We start from the raw sequence: 18,523 nt of genomic DNA on the forward strand, positions 1-18,523 counted from the left end.
AGAGCCTGATGCTTAACTAACTAAGCCACCCAGGCACTCCTTGAGCATGGTTTTGAAGAACAACAACAAGAACTGAAATCTTCTCTTATTTTAATCCAAATGTCATCCTTTTGGGTCCATTCACCGAATTTCTGAGATTCTCAGCTAAAGGAAGAAAAAGAGAAGGGAATCAACAGTTGTTAAATGCCTGCATGTCCCAGACCTCATACGCATTTCACAATCTTTACAACACTCCTGATGGAGTCCTCTTAACCCTATTTTTGGGGAAGAGACTTAAAACCCAAGGAGGTTTGTTTTTTTTTTAAGTGTTATTTATTTATTTTGATAGAGCATGAACAGGGGAGGGGCAGAAAGGGGAAGAGAGTGAATCCCAAGCAGGCTCCATGCTATCAGCACAGAGCTTGATGCAGGGCTGGAACTCACCAACTGTGAGATCATGACCTGAGCTAAAATCAAGAGTCAGATGCATAACCCTCTGGGCCACCCAGGTGCCTGTGAAACCCAAGGAGTCTTAGTATTGCCCAAGAACATATTGCTAGAAAAATGACAGGGCTGGCGATTATGCCTTCTGTTGGACACAAACCTTCTAGGAATTTCAAAGTTTACAGAGGCAACTGGTTTTGAGGCCTGACTCAGGGGCAGGGTGGGAGAGCCATTTTTTGATCTATATTCCCAATTAGAGTCAGATTCTATGGCTAAATCAATTGTGAAACAACTCCAATCAACCCCAAGATGGTAGAATCAAACAGATAAACCAAAAGCTACTCTTTTTTTTTTTTTTGCATTTATACATACTATGTCCTGAAAAAGTGATCAGTACAAATGGTTTCTTTCTCACTCCCTAATATTCAACAGTATATTTGCAAACTCTCATAAGCTTATTAAGAGAAGAGTCAATACCTTAGCCACACTGAACCCCAAATTCTTTTTGTAGTATATGACACATAATTATTTCTTAAGAAATACGTGTTGAGTGAACAAGGAACTGTGACTAACATTGAACTCATCTCCACAGCTTGACTTCTGGTATCCAGATGCCGCTCACCACGTAGCTGCTAATATGACAATAGATTTCCGAGTTAGTGAAAAGGAATCCCAGTCCATCCAGTCTTCTTTGGATCAAAATAAAATGCACTATGAGTAAGTCCTATGAAATATTCCAATGTGTTAGATGTTCAAAGTTTGAGGAACCTTGAAATTGAGAGGGAAGCATTATATTTAATTGGGCCAAGAAAATGAAAGCTCTGTGAGATAAAATTTATAGTTACTTCCAGACTATTGAGGCCTAATTATAGAGGGGATAAAATCAAACTTGGCCAATCAACTCCCATCTTTTTTTGTTCTGATCTGCAAAAAGGGCAATTACCTATATCCGCCATCTCCAAAACCCATCCCCTAGTAAGGATATCATGCACTGCTGCAGGCATAGATGGTTTAACCACACTCATCACCTCTGACAGGTAATCAACACAGAGCTCAGGCACTATGGTGAGCACCTCATTCTTGAGAATTTGAATTCGCCTGCTAAATAAAAGGAGACCCAAATAACTGTGCTCATCTTTAAGTCAGAGATGTGGGAATATAAGATATATAATAAATAATTCTTTGTGAAATAAATTCTTCCTCAGAGAAAGCAAAGCAATGCAATTGACTAAGACTTAAATTCAACAGGAGAGAATTCTCAAATGGCCAAAGAGACAGAAATGAGTCATTATGGTCCCACAGAGAAATAAGGGAAACTTAAAACTCACTGAGCACCAACCATGGGCCACGCACAGTCTAGGCCCTGGGGCAGTGAACAAGGGAGCTCAGACATGAATATCACAGACCCAGACATAACATAAAAAACAAAATGTGTTTTGTTTGGGCATTGAGGGGGGCACCTGTTGGGATGAGCACTGGGTGTTGTATGGAAACCAATTTGACAATAAATTTCATATTTAAAAAAAAGAAAAAAAGATTCATAGGGGATATAAAAAAAATGTGTTTGATGTAGTGAGGGGTCCTGTTTTCACTCCACCAGCTCCTGTCATCTCAGCAATTCCTTTTAAAATATATATATTTTTTATTTATTTTGAGAGAGACAGAGGCAGAGGGCAAGTGGGGGTGGGGCTGAGAGAGAATCCCAAGAATCCCAGAGAATCCCAAGCAGGTTCCATGCTGTCAGCACAGGACCCAACATGGGGCTCAATCTCAAGAAAAGTGAGATCGTGACCCCAGCTGAAATTAAGAGTTGGACACTTAAACAACTGAGCCACCCAGGCACCCACCAGCAATTCCCTTTACTGAGACCTTCACCACTCAAAACAGTGCTAAACACTAGCTCTTTCTTTTTGAATTGCTGTTTCATGCCTCTGCCACCCAACATCGAGCAATAACTAAAAAAAGCCTTCTTCTGGCTGAGACATTGCAGAGCAGGATTTACTGCTGCTTATCATTGACTTGATTGTGTTTATATTGCTACAGTATCCTCAATAAATATAAACTCAATTAAAATTAAGGAAAGACAAATATAAGACACGTAAGCAAAATTCTTTTTCATAGCTTAATGGATTAAAAAGTTAGCAGGCCATTATCTGTGATTGTTGTTGATCATTGTCTTTGTTTTTGCTGTTGTTTAAAGAGATTGTGAAACAAATGTAGAAGTTAATAATTGAGAAGCACATATTCAAAATTAATTTATATAAGCATTTAACCCTTTGTAATGTATCAATACATACTTTTCTATTCACCATTAAAATTTCACCATTAAAATTAGAAATAGACACTTTTAAATGTACCTCGAAGATCTCAGAAACTGGTACTGTATTATAGACTCTGCTTATGCTAAGGTTCAGATGGTCTTCATTCTTGCATCTAAAAGAAATCACCCCTCCACCCTGGATACCCCGTGGTGACCATGTCTCTTGATTCACTTCACAGCCAGTCTTCTTAAATGTGTGCCTCAATTACTATATTCATTTTACTTCATTACTATAGACCTGCCACAAATTCCTGTGATCAACTAATACTTACTAAGTATCCATCCTAAGCTAAAATAAATTTTAGTTTGTCAATTTTGTTTAATATGATTTGAATAGCAGCAGAAAAATGAAGTATTATGTCTTCCTTAATATTCTGGTAATGTAGACAAAAAGCTAGTTGCCTGACATGAGTATGGACAGTGGAATAAATCACTGTGACAGAAGATAACTAGGCAGGTAGCACCTCTCTCTCTCCTCTTTGGACTTCCAGGTCTCTCCTAGCCTGAAACAATTCTGACTCAAACAGAGGTCTAAATCCAGATCCTCACAAATATAGTGTGCTTTTCACTTTGTCTTATGCCAAAATACTTCTTTGCTATCTACTTCAAGACCCAAAGTGTTAAACTACCAATAAAAATTAGTTTTATCTAATTAGGGCATGATTTCTAGAAATTGGTCCAAATTAGCCACAGTTGTGGGAAAGCCACATAATTAGATAGTTACCTTCCTCAGAAATATAAATATGTAAAGTGATCTGTGCAGACAAGGACTACTTAAATCTTGTCTCCAAGTACTAATTATATAGATAATTTTATTTGCATATTAATTATATGTGTTACTTGGTGCCAGTCAGTAACAGAAGAGTGTTCTAAGAACAGAAACATCTGGTGGACCCAAGCAGCAGTCTGAATAAAACCACATTAGGAGGCTGGTTTGACACAATGATTTACTTAGACACCCTTCATTAGACAGTGCATATAAACCACTCTTTAGTTTAAAGTATCTGTGTAATTTTTTTTAGAAAATTAAATTACTAAGACAGATTTGATTTTAAAGTAGCATGTTTGCTCCATTTTTGTTTATACTTTTACAAAATCATAAAAGACCAAGTCCAAAAAACAAACAACATATACATACCAACAAATCTGACTAGACTGGTGAAAAAAATGTCTAAAGAAAAGCACACCTATTGGACTGAGTCTAAAGGAGCAGACACCATATTTATTAGAGTCAGCAGTTAAAAACCCTAATGTTTTTACTAATTGCTTTACCTTTTAGATATGTGTATTTCAGATACATTTTAGATTATCTGTTCTTTGATCAAAAGTTAAAATTAGAAAATAAAGAATTGTTAATGAAAGGTAATTCAGAAAACTATCAATATATATGATGTAACAGAAACACAATAAAACTCAAATTATACAATTAAGTGAAATCCTACTAAAATACACCTAGGATTATATATGCAAAGGATATATCTTTTCTTTGACCAAGAGTTAAAATCAGAAAATAAAGAACTGGTAATGAGAGGTAATTCAGAAAACAACTATCAATATATATGATGTAACACAAATATAGTAAAACTCAAATTATATAATTAAGTGAAATCTTATTAAGATGCACATGAGATTATATGGGAAATGCAAAAGAAATCCACATTGAACTGACTATTCTATATCAAACTTACTCATCAACACTTCAGATTAATGTCCAATTACCTAATAAAGCTTAGTCAGACACAAATTCATATTCCAAGTATATACACAGTCCTATCAAATAAGTTTTTCAATCAAATAAACCATTCTAATGTCTTGTCCCATTCATTCTTCCTTCTTCTCTACATTTTTATATATTACTTGCCCAAGAGTAAAGCAGGTATAGTTATACCTGATACAAATGGCAAAGAGATGTTGGTCATGGTGGAAAGCAGAAGAGTGTGGTAAATAAGAATTTGGATTCTCCATGAGGCTGTCCAAGTCAAGTACCATTTAAACCACACATTAGCTACTTAAACACTGATGATTTATTTAACTTCTCTTAACCTCATTTTCTTCATCTTTATAATGGTATTTCATAGAGGTTTCACGAAGAGTGACTGGGACCATAAAATCGCCATTTGCCTGGTTCCTTTACTTCTACTTATGCAAGTGAGGGAAAGACCACTTATACATGTGTTTAAATGAGTGCACACACACACACACACATGCACACATACACACTGTATAATAAGGGATAACTAAAGGCTATCACCACATGCTCCCCTTCCCTCCTAGTGAATAAATTAGTGCCTTAAAGTTTATTATCCAACACAGAGGTATGCCTCAAATGTTGAGAAATCCATGTCAGTAAATGCAAAGTTGGATACATGGTAACTCAGGGAGCTACTAGGGACAAATGGGATCTTGTGGAAACATGAAATCATGCTATTTGAATAGCCCCTATCCTGATGGAACATTGGCATGGAGGAGTAGAGGCAATCCAGACCAGTTTATAAGGCACAAAACAATGACTCTGCCTCCCTGGAACACGCTTCCCCACTGCATGTACACACACACATACACACATACACACACACACACACACACACACACACACACACACACACACACACCAGAGCCTATGGCAGTCACATACATTGACCTACCATTCTCCATTTCTCTGTTACTCTTTAAAACTAACAGATAGAGGGAGTATTGAAATTGTCAAAATAGGATTCATCCTAACTCTTCTCTGAACTTCTTATCTATTTCCTGACCTTGGAGAACAGCCTTCCAGGAGAGTTGATCAGCTGGGCGAATGCTGCATAGTACTCAGGAGACTAAGACTACAGATCTGAGGGCGATACCCAGGGAATTTCGCTCCTTGTGCCTGGAGGCACTGTTGTATAATGGCTTGAGAACACTGAGGTCAGACACCGCTAGGTTAAAATCCCAACTTCTGCATTTTAACAGTTATGTCAGCTTTGGAAACCTCTATCTAACTTTTGGGAGTGAAAATGGTACCAAATTAATAGTGATGATTTGAAAATTAAATGACAGAATGTAAATACCGTGCTGAGCTGAATGTCTGGCACATAATACAGGTTCAATAAACATTAGCCTTTTCCATCATTAAATCCTCAGGGATAATTATTTATCCTTTCATCTACATTTAGGAATTTCTTTAACAAATGAAGCAAATCTTGGAACACTAAAATAATATTTGGGAGAAAGTAATTTGGTTTCATCTGCTTAAGCCTGGCTGCTGGTTAGTGGAAGGGCTCATGAAAATAACATCTGGCCCTGGCTCTTAATTTCCAGCCTTAGGCTTAATTTCTAGTCCCTATCAGCAACAATCTGGCACCATTCTCATGTCCTCATGCAGCTGCTTTGTGGAAAGGTCGTATTTTAGCTCGCACGATTTTCTTTTGCTGTTGTTATCACAGAGGCTAAATTGATATGTGTAAGTCTAAAAATATTCTTAGATACGAGCTCCCTGTGACTAATTAATACTGCCTTATGTTACGAATCAACCTCTGGGACCATAAAATTTCTCTTTTGCCTGGTTCTTCTACTTCCATAAATGCAGGTAGAGCAAAAGCCTCACACCGTCTTTAGAACTTAAAACAATTAATTAAAGGAATTCATTGTCTATAGTGACCACCCATAATGTAATTTCCAATGGTTCTCTCAGGCTTCGTGAGCTTTAGTGCAACGTGACTCCAAATCTGTTGTCACAATTTTTCTTCTGAGAAATCCCAGATTCATCATAAGTCAAAAAGCCAAGCATACAGTGAATTAGATATAATGTGCATAATAATGTGTTTGTCAGTAATGTTAATGGGAATCAATATTCATGAGTAGTACTTGGTGTCATGTGCTAAATAAACTCTAATTAGAAGTATACCTCATTTATCTTCTGTCTCCAAACTCAGATCAGCCAGTCAATCAGCAAGAAGAAACCGACAAGTAGAGTTGGTGCTACAGTGTCACAGTTCATTATCGTAAGATATCAAAGTATCAGAGTCAAACAACTACATACCGCCAAAGCCTTGTTTAAAGACACGTTAAGTCTGTGAATTGGTTGCCAATTTTCTGACCCAACTTCCCTGGGAACCTATGGCTTGCCAATTGCTTCCCACAGTTCAATTCATTTCATCCTCACCACAACCCTGGCTGATGTTTGGTTCCATTGTAAAAGTGAGTAAACGGAGGTTCAGAGAGGTAGTTAACCTCCCTCCCCCAATATCACATAAAGTATAAGCCACAATGGGGTTGGAACCCAGAAATGACCATAGCGCCTCTTCCCACCAGGTCACCACTTCCATACATGATAGGATTTATGGAGGTAAGAGTACATGATACTGTCCTAAATTACTAGAATGAATGTTAAAAAATAGACAGTATCTTCCTATATAGGACTTACTGCTAACAGAGGGAAAATACACATGCGTTTCATCCACAGCAGTAATGCTTTTATAAGAAGTCAATGGCAAATATGATAATCCAAATAAGGAAACTTCTCAAGTACAAATTCAAAACATCCCTGATTTTAAATATTTCACTGAAGTATTTTTATTATAAGCCATTGATCTCTGTCTGCCCTGTAAAATATAGTGAATACTGTAGTTTAATATAGTTGAGGGATTACCATTACCAACATAAATTTTCACACTGTCATATAAAAGGATGATAACCAGAAGGGCTATTTACATTATTAAAATATATTGGGTCTTTGGATTTGCACCAAAGGACCACTGACCTATGTTTGCTAAATCCTTCTATTTATGTAGTTTATTTTCCTTAAGCTAACACTGACTGATAGTATGCTTGCTTCCCACAAGCCATTTTACCTATGTCCAATGTATTCCTTCTAGATTAAATAAGCTTTTTAATAATTATATCTAAAATAATATGGGGACACCTGGGTGGCTCAGTCAGTTGAACATTTGACTCTTGATTTCAGCTCAGGTTATGATCTCACGGTTTCTGAGATCGAGCCCCACATCAGGCTCTGTGCTGACAGAGCAGAGCCTGCTTGGGATTTTCTCTCTCTCATCTCTCTGCTTCTCTCTGCTACTCTCTCTCTTTTCTCTCTCTCTCTCCCAAAATAAATAAATACACTTAAAAAAATTTTAAATAAGAAGAATGAAGCTTTATGTGAGGGTGTTTGTTAATCTCTTATGGCTGTAATATATTTAACATTAAGGAATCTAATATAAAATTCAATGCAACTGTACACCAATGGATAATAATTTGATCGTATCAATAGACATTGCCATATTAATCTCAAATGGCAGTCAACATTATATACTGTGGTGAAAGATTTTCTTGTTGAAACCGGGAAAAAAAATAGAATGCCCTCTTTCACCACTATTATTTTCCATTGTTCAGAGTTTAGCCAATGCAATAAAGCAAGGGGAAAAAATAGTTACTGGAAAAAAGTACAAAGCATAATTTTTTACAGAAGAAATAACTACCCTAAAACCCTTATAAAAGCCATAAAGACATTGCTAAAAAATCCTTGGAAGTAAAAACATAGTTTTTTAACTAATAAGGTAGCTAATATATAAGTATAACCAAAGCAATAAGTTTTTTAATATATGAATAATAACCAGTTCAAACGTTTAGTGAGAAAAAAAAGGCACTCACAAGGCTAATAAAAATAAATACACAAAATATACAAAATTTTACTGAAAAATCAAAAGATAGCTATATTATGGTCCATTATTAATAAGATTCTTCTCAAATTTATTCTTAATTTAATATATTCTAATGAAGAGCCTATATTTTTCTAATAATTCTATTAATTTCTAAAATGATCCTGAAAAAAAAATTTATTAAGAACAGGTAAAATTACTCAAAAATTTGGAAACAAGAATAAGGAGACACTACATTAAATATTAAAATTCAATATTAAAACTATAATTTAATATGGTTTGGTTCTTACACAAGAGCAGGAAAACAGATCAGTGGAGCACAAGAGAAAATCCCAAAACAGACAAAATATACAAAAATATTTGTGTATATATGAGATGACAATGGCATTTTTAAAATATAAATCTTAAAGTCAGACAAGGTTGCATTCAAATTCCCAACCCCAACATACACAAATTATGGGTATTTAAGCTTTATAAGCAACAATGACCCCATCTGTAAAAGGGTAGTAATACTAGCAAGATAAAAATAATGTATGTAATGTATGTAAAAAAAATGTATGTAATAATATTAGCAAGATAAAAATAAAACAATGTATGTAAAATAAAGAATGGAACATATGAAAAAAATGGATAATCAAGTGGAAATGTCATGTAGGCAATTGGACGCATAAGCCCCGGGAGAGGCAGGGAAAGAGCTAGGGCAGTGGTAGGTTCAGGGGAGAGTCCAGAACTGGAAATACAAATGTGGGAAACCATTAGGTCACCATTAGAGCCACGGAACTGAATGAGGTGATGAGATGAAATAACTCAGGAATAAGATGAAAATAGAGAAGAGGGTAAAGGTATAAGACTTTTGGATCCCCAATATTAGCCCCCTAAGAATTCTTCCTGCATCTTATTTCACCCGCTCCATATCAGCCTAACCATTTTCCAGCTCTACAGCTATGGACAAGTTATTTAAACACTTTGTACCTTGGTTTTCTCATCTGTAAAATGGGGGTAATAATTTCATGTGACAATTAAATGAGTTAATGTATATAAGGTGGTTAGAGCAATGACTAGCACATGGTAAGTGCTAAATAAGTGCTTACTATTATTGTTATTCAAGTTTCTGGAAGTTGTTATTCAGCTCTGGAAGTGTGAAGTGATAAGGGATGGTCAGCAAATTTGTACATAAGAATATCCACTATTGCCTGTATTGTGCGTATGTGAATGTGTGCATTTGAAGAAAGTTAGAGAGTGATTACAAATCAAGGCTGACCAACAGTAATATAATGCATGCCACATGTCCAATTTTAAAGATACTAGTAGCCACATTAAAAAAGTTAAAAAGCAACAGGCAAAATTTATTCAGCAATATATTTTATTTAATCTAATATTAAATCTAATCTAATACTGCAAAATATTATTTTTCAACATGCAATGAATATAAAACTCATTAGTGAGGTATTTTACATAATTTTTATACAAAGTCTTCATAATCTAGTGCATATTTTACATATAGGCAACCTCTTTTTTGGACAAGCCCCATTTTTAAGTGCTCTAAAGCCATGTGTGCCCAGACCACCACATTGAACAGCACAGCTCCAGATAAATGGGAAGATATGAAGCCACACATACGACATTTATAAAAGAGATGGTTAGAGAATAATGAAGAAACAGGACAACCCTAATCAAAGATAGAGCAGAAGGAAGAGAAAATTTCTGTAAATGAAAGATAACTGTGGTTTTTTTTTCCTCCAGTAAATGTGTATTTTATCATTCCCCTGTCACACAGAATCTTGATCCATGATCTACAAGAAGAGATTGAAAAACAGTTTGATGTTAAAGAAGATATCCCAGGCAGGCACAGCTATGCAAAATACAATAACTGGGACAAGGTATAGTATAAAATGCCTTTACTTCAAAAAAACTGTAACCCTCAATATTTGTTCTCATTTATTTTTTTTTATTCTAATTCCTCAAAATTGGTTTTGCTCTTAAGATTGTTGCTTGGACTGAAAAAATGGTGCATAAGCATCCTGAAATGGTCTCTCGTATTAAAATTGGAACCACTGTTGAAGATAATCCACTATATGTTCTCAAGGTAAAAATAATTCAAGAATTACTGATTCTTAATATTGTTGAAAAAACACTAATTTAAAAGTTACTTTGAGGGGCGCCTGGGTGGCTCAGTCGGTTAAGCGGCCGACTTCGGCTCAGGTCATGATCTCGCGGTCCGTGAGTTCGAGCCCCGTGTCGGGCTCTGTACTGACAGCTCAGAGCCTGGAGCCTGTTTCAGATTCTGTGTCTCCTTCTCTCTGACCCTCCCCCATTCATGCTCTGTCTCTGTCTCAAAAATAAACGTTAAAAAAAAATTTTTAAAGTTACTTTGACACAGCTAGTGAATTTTGAGACAATAAAGTCTTATCTTTTTGAAGAACATATAAGCTCTAAATGTCCATTCAAAAATAGAAGTGATAGGTGGTTTTAGGTGAAACCAAGAAAGTCCTTGAATAAACCATTTGTGAGAAACAACGGACAAACTCAGACAAATACCTTGTCCCATATCTTTATTATAAGAGTTTATGATGTGCCTAGTGTATAAAATAGTGTTCCATCCATTAAAATTCAGTGAAACTGATGACTAAGTGTTTAAGTCAGAGTGTGTTTAAGTGTTTAAGTTAAGAGAAGTTTAAATATCACAGAATCATAGGGTCCCAGAACAGTAAGTGAGGCATTTCAATCCTATGTTAATAGAGAATTCCCTTCTATAATGGAGCTGACAATTGCCATTCAGCTGCTGCTGGATGCTTGCACATCCAGAGACACTGCTCCCTGAAGCATCCCCTTAATAAATGAGAAGCCCTTCCTTACCCTGAATTCCCATCCATTCATTCTCTCCAACTAGCCAAAACAAATCTAAATTCCCTTCAAAATGACAGCCCTTCAAATATCCAGCCACCATTCCTCTTCCCCACTGCAAACACAACTACAAAATCTTTTCCACCCCAGGCTAAACATCCCATTTATGACGCCAGAAAAACAAAAGGAAATGGCCAAAACAAAATAACCTATCATCTATTTCTCAAACCAAAGGATATTAACAATAAAATAGAAAAACAATATATTGTGATTGTTTTAAAAACCATAAAAACAACTCTAACACTAGGAAAAATTTTTTAAAAGATATACTATATAATTGATTATGAATTATGTATAGACACTTCAGGATATAGAGTGAAGTGATCCTCCCTGAAAACAATATGTGCATAAACAGTTATTCAACAGAAGGCAGGGGAAAGAATTGTTTTGAGCACAGGAATGAGTTATTGGACAACAAGGGATCAATGTGTGAGTTCATGCAAAATAATATCTCAAGTTTAATTTTAAATAGATTGGGAAAAGGGATGAAAGGAGAAAGGCTATTTTTATGGATTGTGGCATTCATGCACGAGAATGGATCTCTCCAGCATTCTGCCAGTGGTTTGTCTATCAGGTAAGTGAATCGGAACGCTCATACAATTCTCCTTTGATTGTCAAATCTCCAGCACTTCACGGAGTGGCAACACCCCTTTCCAAATGAATGCAGTTCCACTTAACTAGAAGGGCCCACATTTGGTGCTGTCAGGAAATAAATGCTCTGGATTTTACTCATCGTTGGGGTTTTTATAAAATTGACACCTTCCTTCAAAATTCTTGAATTCCAGCTGACAGTTTATAAAAGTAAAAGAATTTGGGGGGGGGGGGGCATGATATGGTTTCTCCTATAGTGAAGTATGGATGATCTGAAACTATCTTCATATTACAAGCTACAATCTTTGCCTTTCTTCAATGAGCTCAAAGCATATAGACCTCTAGCTCCTGTTTAGATAATTAATTGGCCAATCAATTGGCACTTGGAATTTTCATAGTTAATTTCCTTTCCAAGTGAAAAATAACTCACGGGGCGCCTGGGTGGCGCAGTCGGTTAAGCGTCCGACTTCAGCCAGGTCACGATCTCGCGGCCCGTGGGTTCGAGCCCCGCATCAGGCTCTGGGCTGATGGCTCAGAGCCTGGAGCCTGTTTCTGATTCTGTGTCTCCCTCTCTCTCTGCCCCTCCCCCGTTCATGCTCTGTCTCTCTCTGTCCCAAAAATAAATAAACGTTGAAAAAAAAAATTTTTTAACAAAAAAAAAAAAAGAAAAATAACTCACTTTTTTTTAAAGGCAAATTCAGTTTATAAGTTGTTGTTCCTCTCATTCTAGTCTATTCTGACTCCCACCATCAAATAACTTTCTCTTTTCTGCCAGCTTTTGCATACAACATGCTGATGTAATATGAATGACAATGGCTTTCTGGGCATAGATACTTTCACTAGGAACGAATCCGCCAGGAGAACTGATTTACTCTGCACTTGTTTTAGCTCTTCCAGCTGAGGGCCAAGAGCTACAAAGGAATACATGTGATAGGGCTGCAAAAAATCTCTTGGCTCTGGAACAGATGTACCTGGAAGAGATTTTCCAAGAATGAGAGAGATTTTAGGTAGCCATAGAAAGTACAGATAATTAGATAAATTTCAATCTGATAAGAGAAAAGGAGTTGATTGGCCAATCTAAATGCTTGAGCCTTTTATTAATGGAACATTTTTATTTAATCCTGTTTATAATTAATTTATGAATTCTCTCCAATAGTTACAGATTCCTATGTTTATAAACTCAATCTATATTTACCTAGAGGATGTGAGGGAAAGAATCCATTTAGAACAATAGGTACTGCTAATTTTTCACTTGGCCTCCATTCTTCCTATAAAACATCTTGCATGCTGTATGTGGAATGCTACTGTCTTGACAAAATGATCCTTTAAAGAATGTTCAGTTCAATTAATTTCACTAGTCTGAATAAGTGACTTTTATATGGGTCACTTATTTTTATGCTATTTAGGGGAAATATGTTTGAAATCATGTGAACTTGAATAAATGACTTAAGGAGTGATAGTTATTACTATTATAACCACAGCTTTCCACATGGTGTTAAACTTTACACCAATAGTTTAATTTTTTCCTACTCCTACAGGCAGCCAAAACTTATGGCAAAAACAAAATTATGACCAAACTCCTGGACCGAATGAATTTCTATGTTCTTCCTGTATTCAATGTTGATGGATATATTTGGTCATGGACACAGGTAACGCTCTATGGTCTCTTGTTCACATTTGGACAATATAGTATTTACCAACTTGAATGCACATTGATTGCTATGTATTACGTTGGATAGCCAGTTAATTCTAATTCAGAAAAATATATTTTTAAGAATTTCAATTTCAGACTAAGGCAAGCATGATTTCCTGGTTGCAGTAGGTGTCCTTGAAATAATAAGAAATTTTTGCTGCTGAAGCTGGTGAGGAAAATGAAATTAAGCAATAATTATAAAGGAAATGTATGTTATAGGATATGGCAAAAGCACATTCCACCTAAAAATAAAAGTCATTTAAAGACATTATGAACACACTGGAGCACCTGGGTGGCTCAGTCACTTAAGCATCTAACTCTTGATTTCCGCTCAGGTCAGGATCTCGTGGTTCGTGAGATCAAGACCCACATGGAGCTCTGTGCTCACAGCACAGAGCCTGCTTGGGCTACTCTCTTTCCCTTTTTCCCTGCCGCTCCCTCTCACATGCTCTGTCGCTTTCTCTCTCCCAAAATAAATAAATAAAACTTAAAAAAAAAAAAAAAGATATTATGAACACTGACCTCAAAGCAAAAGGCACTGTATTCCAATCTATCTGTAACAGAATTTGATGTGGAATAACTGTATCAAAAAATAAAGACACAAATAATCTGTCCTTTAACGGAATCCTTTATTGACTCACTGCTGTTAAAAAAGACTCATACTGAACTTTCAGACAGATACTATCACATCCAGTTATTTTCTGGAAATTATGCTCTAACGGTCACAATTTGACCTGTATTATACCTGAAATCTATAAATGGTGAAGAATGTAATGAAGTTATAATTTAAATCATAGGTAATTTCAGAACATTGTTGATAATTTTCTAGTACCGAGAACTAATCAACAGTTTTTAAAGCTAACTAAATTATCCTATCAAGGCCTTAGAATATTAATATAAAAAACAATGTTGCTGAAAATGTTACAAGTTATAAGAAAACAATATGTTTTTCTTCATAATAAAGAGCTTCAAGTTAACTAGGTATGTTTCAAATAAAACTGTAGACACCTGCAGAGAGGATCTGAAATGATCAAACTGAAAAATGCAAATTGATCTGATGTAAAAACTTCCATCACTCAATCCTGCAGAATCGCATGTGGAGAAAAAATCGTTCCAAGAACCAAAACTCCAACTGCATCGGCACTGACCTCAACAGGAACTTTAATGCCTCATGGAACTGTGAGTAGTAGACTTGATCTCAAGAAAAAGAGCTATAAAGACTGTTCAGACACCAAACTCAGTTAAACCACTTATTTATCTCAGCAAATATTATGTATTCCCTGAGTGTTAATTTTCTAATCTAAAAAATAAAGATAATCATCCCTACCTTAGAAACATTATGAATGTTTTGTTATATGGGAGGAAGTAGGGATGGGGTTGTTTATCAAACCATCTCTTAATATATCTAGCTTGCTAAAAATCAGACACATCCAGATGCATAAAAATTCAGATAATCTGAAGAGAGGTCTCGGGTCCCTCCTCTTCCTGGTCTGATAAAAGCCAAGAAATACCAGTGGTTAAAACCAACACAGAGATAGCTCTTCAGATGTTTGTGAAAAGAAACAGCTGGGGGCAAAGAAAGTGAAAAGGCTTAACAGAAATGCAATGATAAGCAGAAGTCTGCTACATCAGATGACAGTTGCTAGACAAATATGACTTCATCATTACAGTCAAGGAAAAATTACCACTACCCCAATTCATAAATTTTTTCTGTAACTAATTTTGTTGAAAATACCACCTCAGCTCTTAATTCTATTCTACCATAAAAATTATGAGAATAGCAGCTATCCCTAAGTGAGAGCTGCCTGCTGAACCAGGATGAAGAAACTCAGGCTCAAAAAATGAAATTCACACCAGTCCCCAACAAATTGTGGAGTAGGGTTGAACTGGAACTGGGGTCTATCTGGCTCCAGGCCCTGGGCTGCTTCTGATGTATTATTCCTGTGACCCTGGGAAACAGAGGCAAAATAAACAAGGCTAAGAATATTCCATTGGGCTGGGTCTGTCACCCTATGAGTTGTATGTACAAAAAGTTGGTCTGCAATGACTATGACACTAGAGAGATTGAGGCAGCCCTGTAAACCCGGGAAATGAAAACGTTTAAAACATTTTGCAAGTCCACATCAGAAGAGACAGGATCTTTACTGATGGGGAGCAAACTGCGATCTCATCCTCCACATCCACTGCAGCTTTTCCGAACACCAAGGACCCATGTGCAGAAACTTATCGGGGCCCAGAACCAGAGTCCGAGAAAGAGACCAAAGCTGTCACTGACTTCATTCGAAGCCACCTGAAATCAATCAAGGCCTATATCACCTTCCATTCCTACTCCCAGATGCTATTGTTTCCCTATGGATATACATCAAAACTGCCACCTAACTACAAGGACCTGGTATGTAGAAAAAAACCTATGGTTTATGCACTGACACACACCACCACTGACTTCCACGAACAACTGTTCTTTATGAACAACTGCATTACGGTGAAAGAACTTCACACCTTCATACCAAAGAAAAGAACTAATAAAGTTTACCTTAGAGTTAAAATCATAATTCCTAAATTAATTCTTCATGTGATAAAAGGATATAAAATCTTTCAATGTGATTCTAAGATAAAGCCAGTAGGAAAAAATGTGTGGGCAATCCAGAGGAGAATTCCATGAATGCATAAACTGTTATCCAAACATTCATCATGGGTCATACTATAAAACCACACACAGCAAAAGTCTAACAGAACAGCAAAGATATCTGCTATTCCTGTCCCTAAGATGCCATATTTAAGAAGATTCATTGTATTTTTATCCTCCTGATCAACTTGGAAACAATATTAATTATTTTACTATCCAAAGAAAGAACATTATAAGTGTTTGTAAAGCCTTCTCACTGAGAATGCACTGTCTTTCAAGAACAAAAATCTACTATGTATCCTTTTCCTTTGCGTAAAAACTGATTTGATCATGTTAGCTTAAAACAAACAAACGAAAACTCTGCATATGGGTTCCAATGCATCACAAGAACTGGAAGTATGAATAGACAAAAACCCATAAAAAGGGATATTGTTAATTGCTGTAAAAGAAAGGAAATAAAGTAGATAAAGTTCAGTGTCCCAGATCCCATGGGGGCTGATAAATATAACACATTTGGTAAAAGCTGTGGATGGTTCCAATATTGCCTCATATTTTTAAAAGTATATTTTTTTAAAAGAAGTCACAATTGGGGCGCCTGGGTGGCGCAGTCGGTTAAGCGTCCGACTTCAGCCAGGGCACGATCTCGCAGTCCGTGAGTTCGAGCCCCGCGTCAGGCTCTGGGCTGATGGCTCAGAGCCTGGAGCCTGTTTCCGATTCTGTGTCTCCCTCTCTCTCTCTGCCCCTCCCCCGTTCATGCTCTGTCTCTCTCGGTCCCAAAAATAAATAAACGTTGAAAAAAAAAATTAAAAAAAAAAAGAAGTCACAATTGTCATTTTGACTTCAGCCAATTGTATTCAGCACAACAGCATTTAATTTCAGTTGAAGCAGAGATTTAAACTAGTCATTAAAACCATCTGTATATATACAACACAAAAATATGCAAGCAATATGCGGCCAATAGTCATTTATTGAACCAAAATAGCCAAGAATCTGAACTCCATGAGTTTGATTAGTTCACAAAAATATACGGCAATGCAATTTCAATCTGCCCTTAAAAATGGTATTATGAATTAAAAATACAAATACACATAACAAACCACTTTGAGTAAAGAGTTCCTACACAGCAACTAAACTGATTAAGAAAAAAAATTTATCTTTTGGTTACATACATTACAGACTAAAAGTAAATCTTCATTTAGGGTACAAATACGTTAGTGACTATACTCCACTAAAATTCATTCCAATAATCATTCTCATAGCACAAAACACTAATGTGTATTAAAGGTCATGAAATGCATTAACTCTGGAAGAGAAACTCTAATTTAACGACTATTTTAAAGAGGAGTCAACCATCTTTTTCTTCCCTTGGCATGCTAAAATCCAATGTGGAGAAAATCCTACGATGATATGCCCATAAAAACAAAGGAAACAGGAACATGGGAGAAACTGACTTTGGAAAAGACAAATATCTGAAGCCAAAAAATATCTGAGAGGAAGTAGAAAGAATATTATTTTTAGAAGAAAGGACAAAAACAAGAAAGCGGGGGGGAGGGGGGAGAAGGGAGGAAACAAGGGAGAGAGGAAGAAGAGAAAAGAAAGGGTAGAAATACAAAATGAGACATGACATGACTGTTTGTAACTTATTTCACATTTGTCTTCACATTGTCTTTACAATGACAATATATCTTCCCAAAAATAAATTTCTCACAACCACTGATTTTATTTTCATCTTCAATTGCCAAAAAAACAGTACAATTTATTTTTTAATCCCCAATAAATTAACAGCATTTACATAGTTTCCTATTATTCCAACACTAACTTCCCTTTTTCTCCAGGCCAAAGTTGCAAAGATCGGCACTGATGTTCTATCAACTCGGTATGAAACCCGCTACATCTATGGCCCAATAGCATCAACTATCTGTAAGTCTTTCTTATTGTTTACTGTGCCATTTTCCCTAATTCTTTTTTATATATATTAAAGAAAATTTTAGAACTTGTAAATCAGAACATTTAGAACTGATAATTTAAACCTCAGTTTTAACAGGTGATTCTGAATTATATGTGAGTCTAGGGAACACATTTTTCCCTTTTGTGGGGATAAGATTTTTCTAGAAACAAATTATACTGAACTTTTACAAGGATACAAGGTCAATGGAAGTTGTTTTATCAAGATAAGTTTGCGATTTAATTCATCCACCTTCCTGTTCCCAACCAACATTTATCCTCACTGGAACTCATGAGAATTAGTTGGGGCAAACTCAACAGTTTTCTGTGGTTGTTTTGTTTTGTTTTGTTTTGTTTTGTTTTGTTTTGTTTTGTTTTGTTTT

General features: G+C 36.0%; 1 protein-coding gene across 1 annotated transcript in view; it reads left to right on the plus strand.

Annotated features, from left to right (window-relative positions):
- CPA3 (carboxypeptidase A3) overlaps positions 1 to 18,523 on the plus strand; it is a 28,065-nt gene that overhangs the window by 2,237 nt on the left and 7,305 nt on the right. The window contains exons 3-10 of the mRNA XM_040480436.1: positions 1,016 to 1,140; positions 10,160 to 10,262; positions 10,367 to 10,468; positions 11,759 to 11,860; positions 13,416 to 13,526; positions 14,659 to 14,749; positions 15,760 to 15,962; positions 18,032 to 18,116. Coding sequence (XP_040336370.1) covers positions 1,016 to 1,140; positions 10,160 to 10,262; positions 10,367 to 10,468; positions 11,759 to 11,860; positions 13,416 to 13,526; positions 14,659 to 14,749; positions 15,760 to 15,962; positions 18,032 to 18,116 — 922 coding nt within the window. The remainder of the gene's footprint in view (positions 1 to 1,015; positions 1,141 to 10,159; positions 10,263 to 10,366; positions 10,469 to 11,758; positions 11,861 to 13,415; positions 13,527 to 14,658; positions 14,750 to 15,759; positions 15,963 to 18,031; positions 18,117 to 18,523) is intronic.

This window comes from Herpailurus yagouaroundi, unplaced genomic scaffold, assembly GCF_014898765.1.
Source record: "Herpailurus yagouaroundi ecotype Mexico unplaced genomic scaffold, PumYag 159, whole genome shotgun sequence".
Taxonomy (NCBI): Eukaryota; Metazoa; Chordata; class Mammalia; order Carnivora; family Felidae; genus Herpailurus; species Herpailurus yagouaroundi.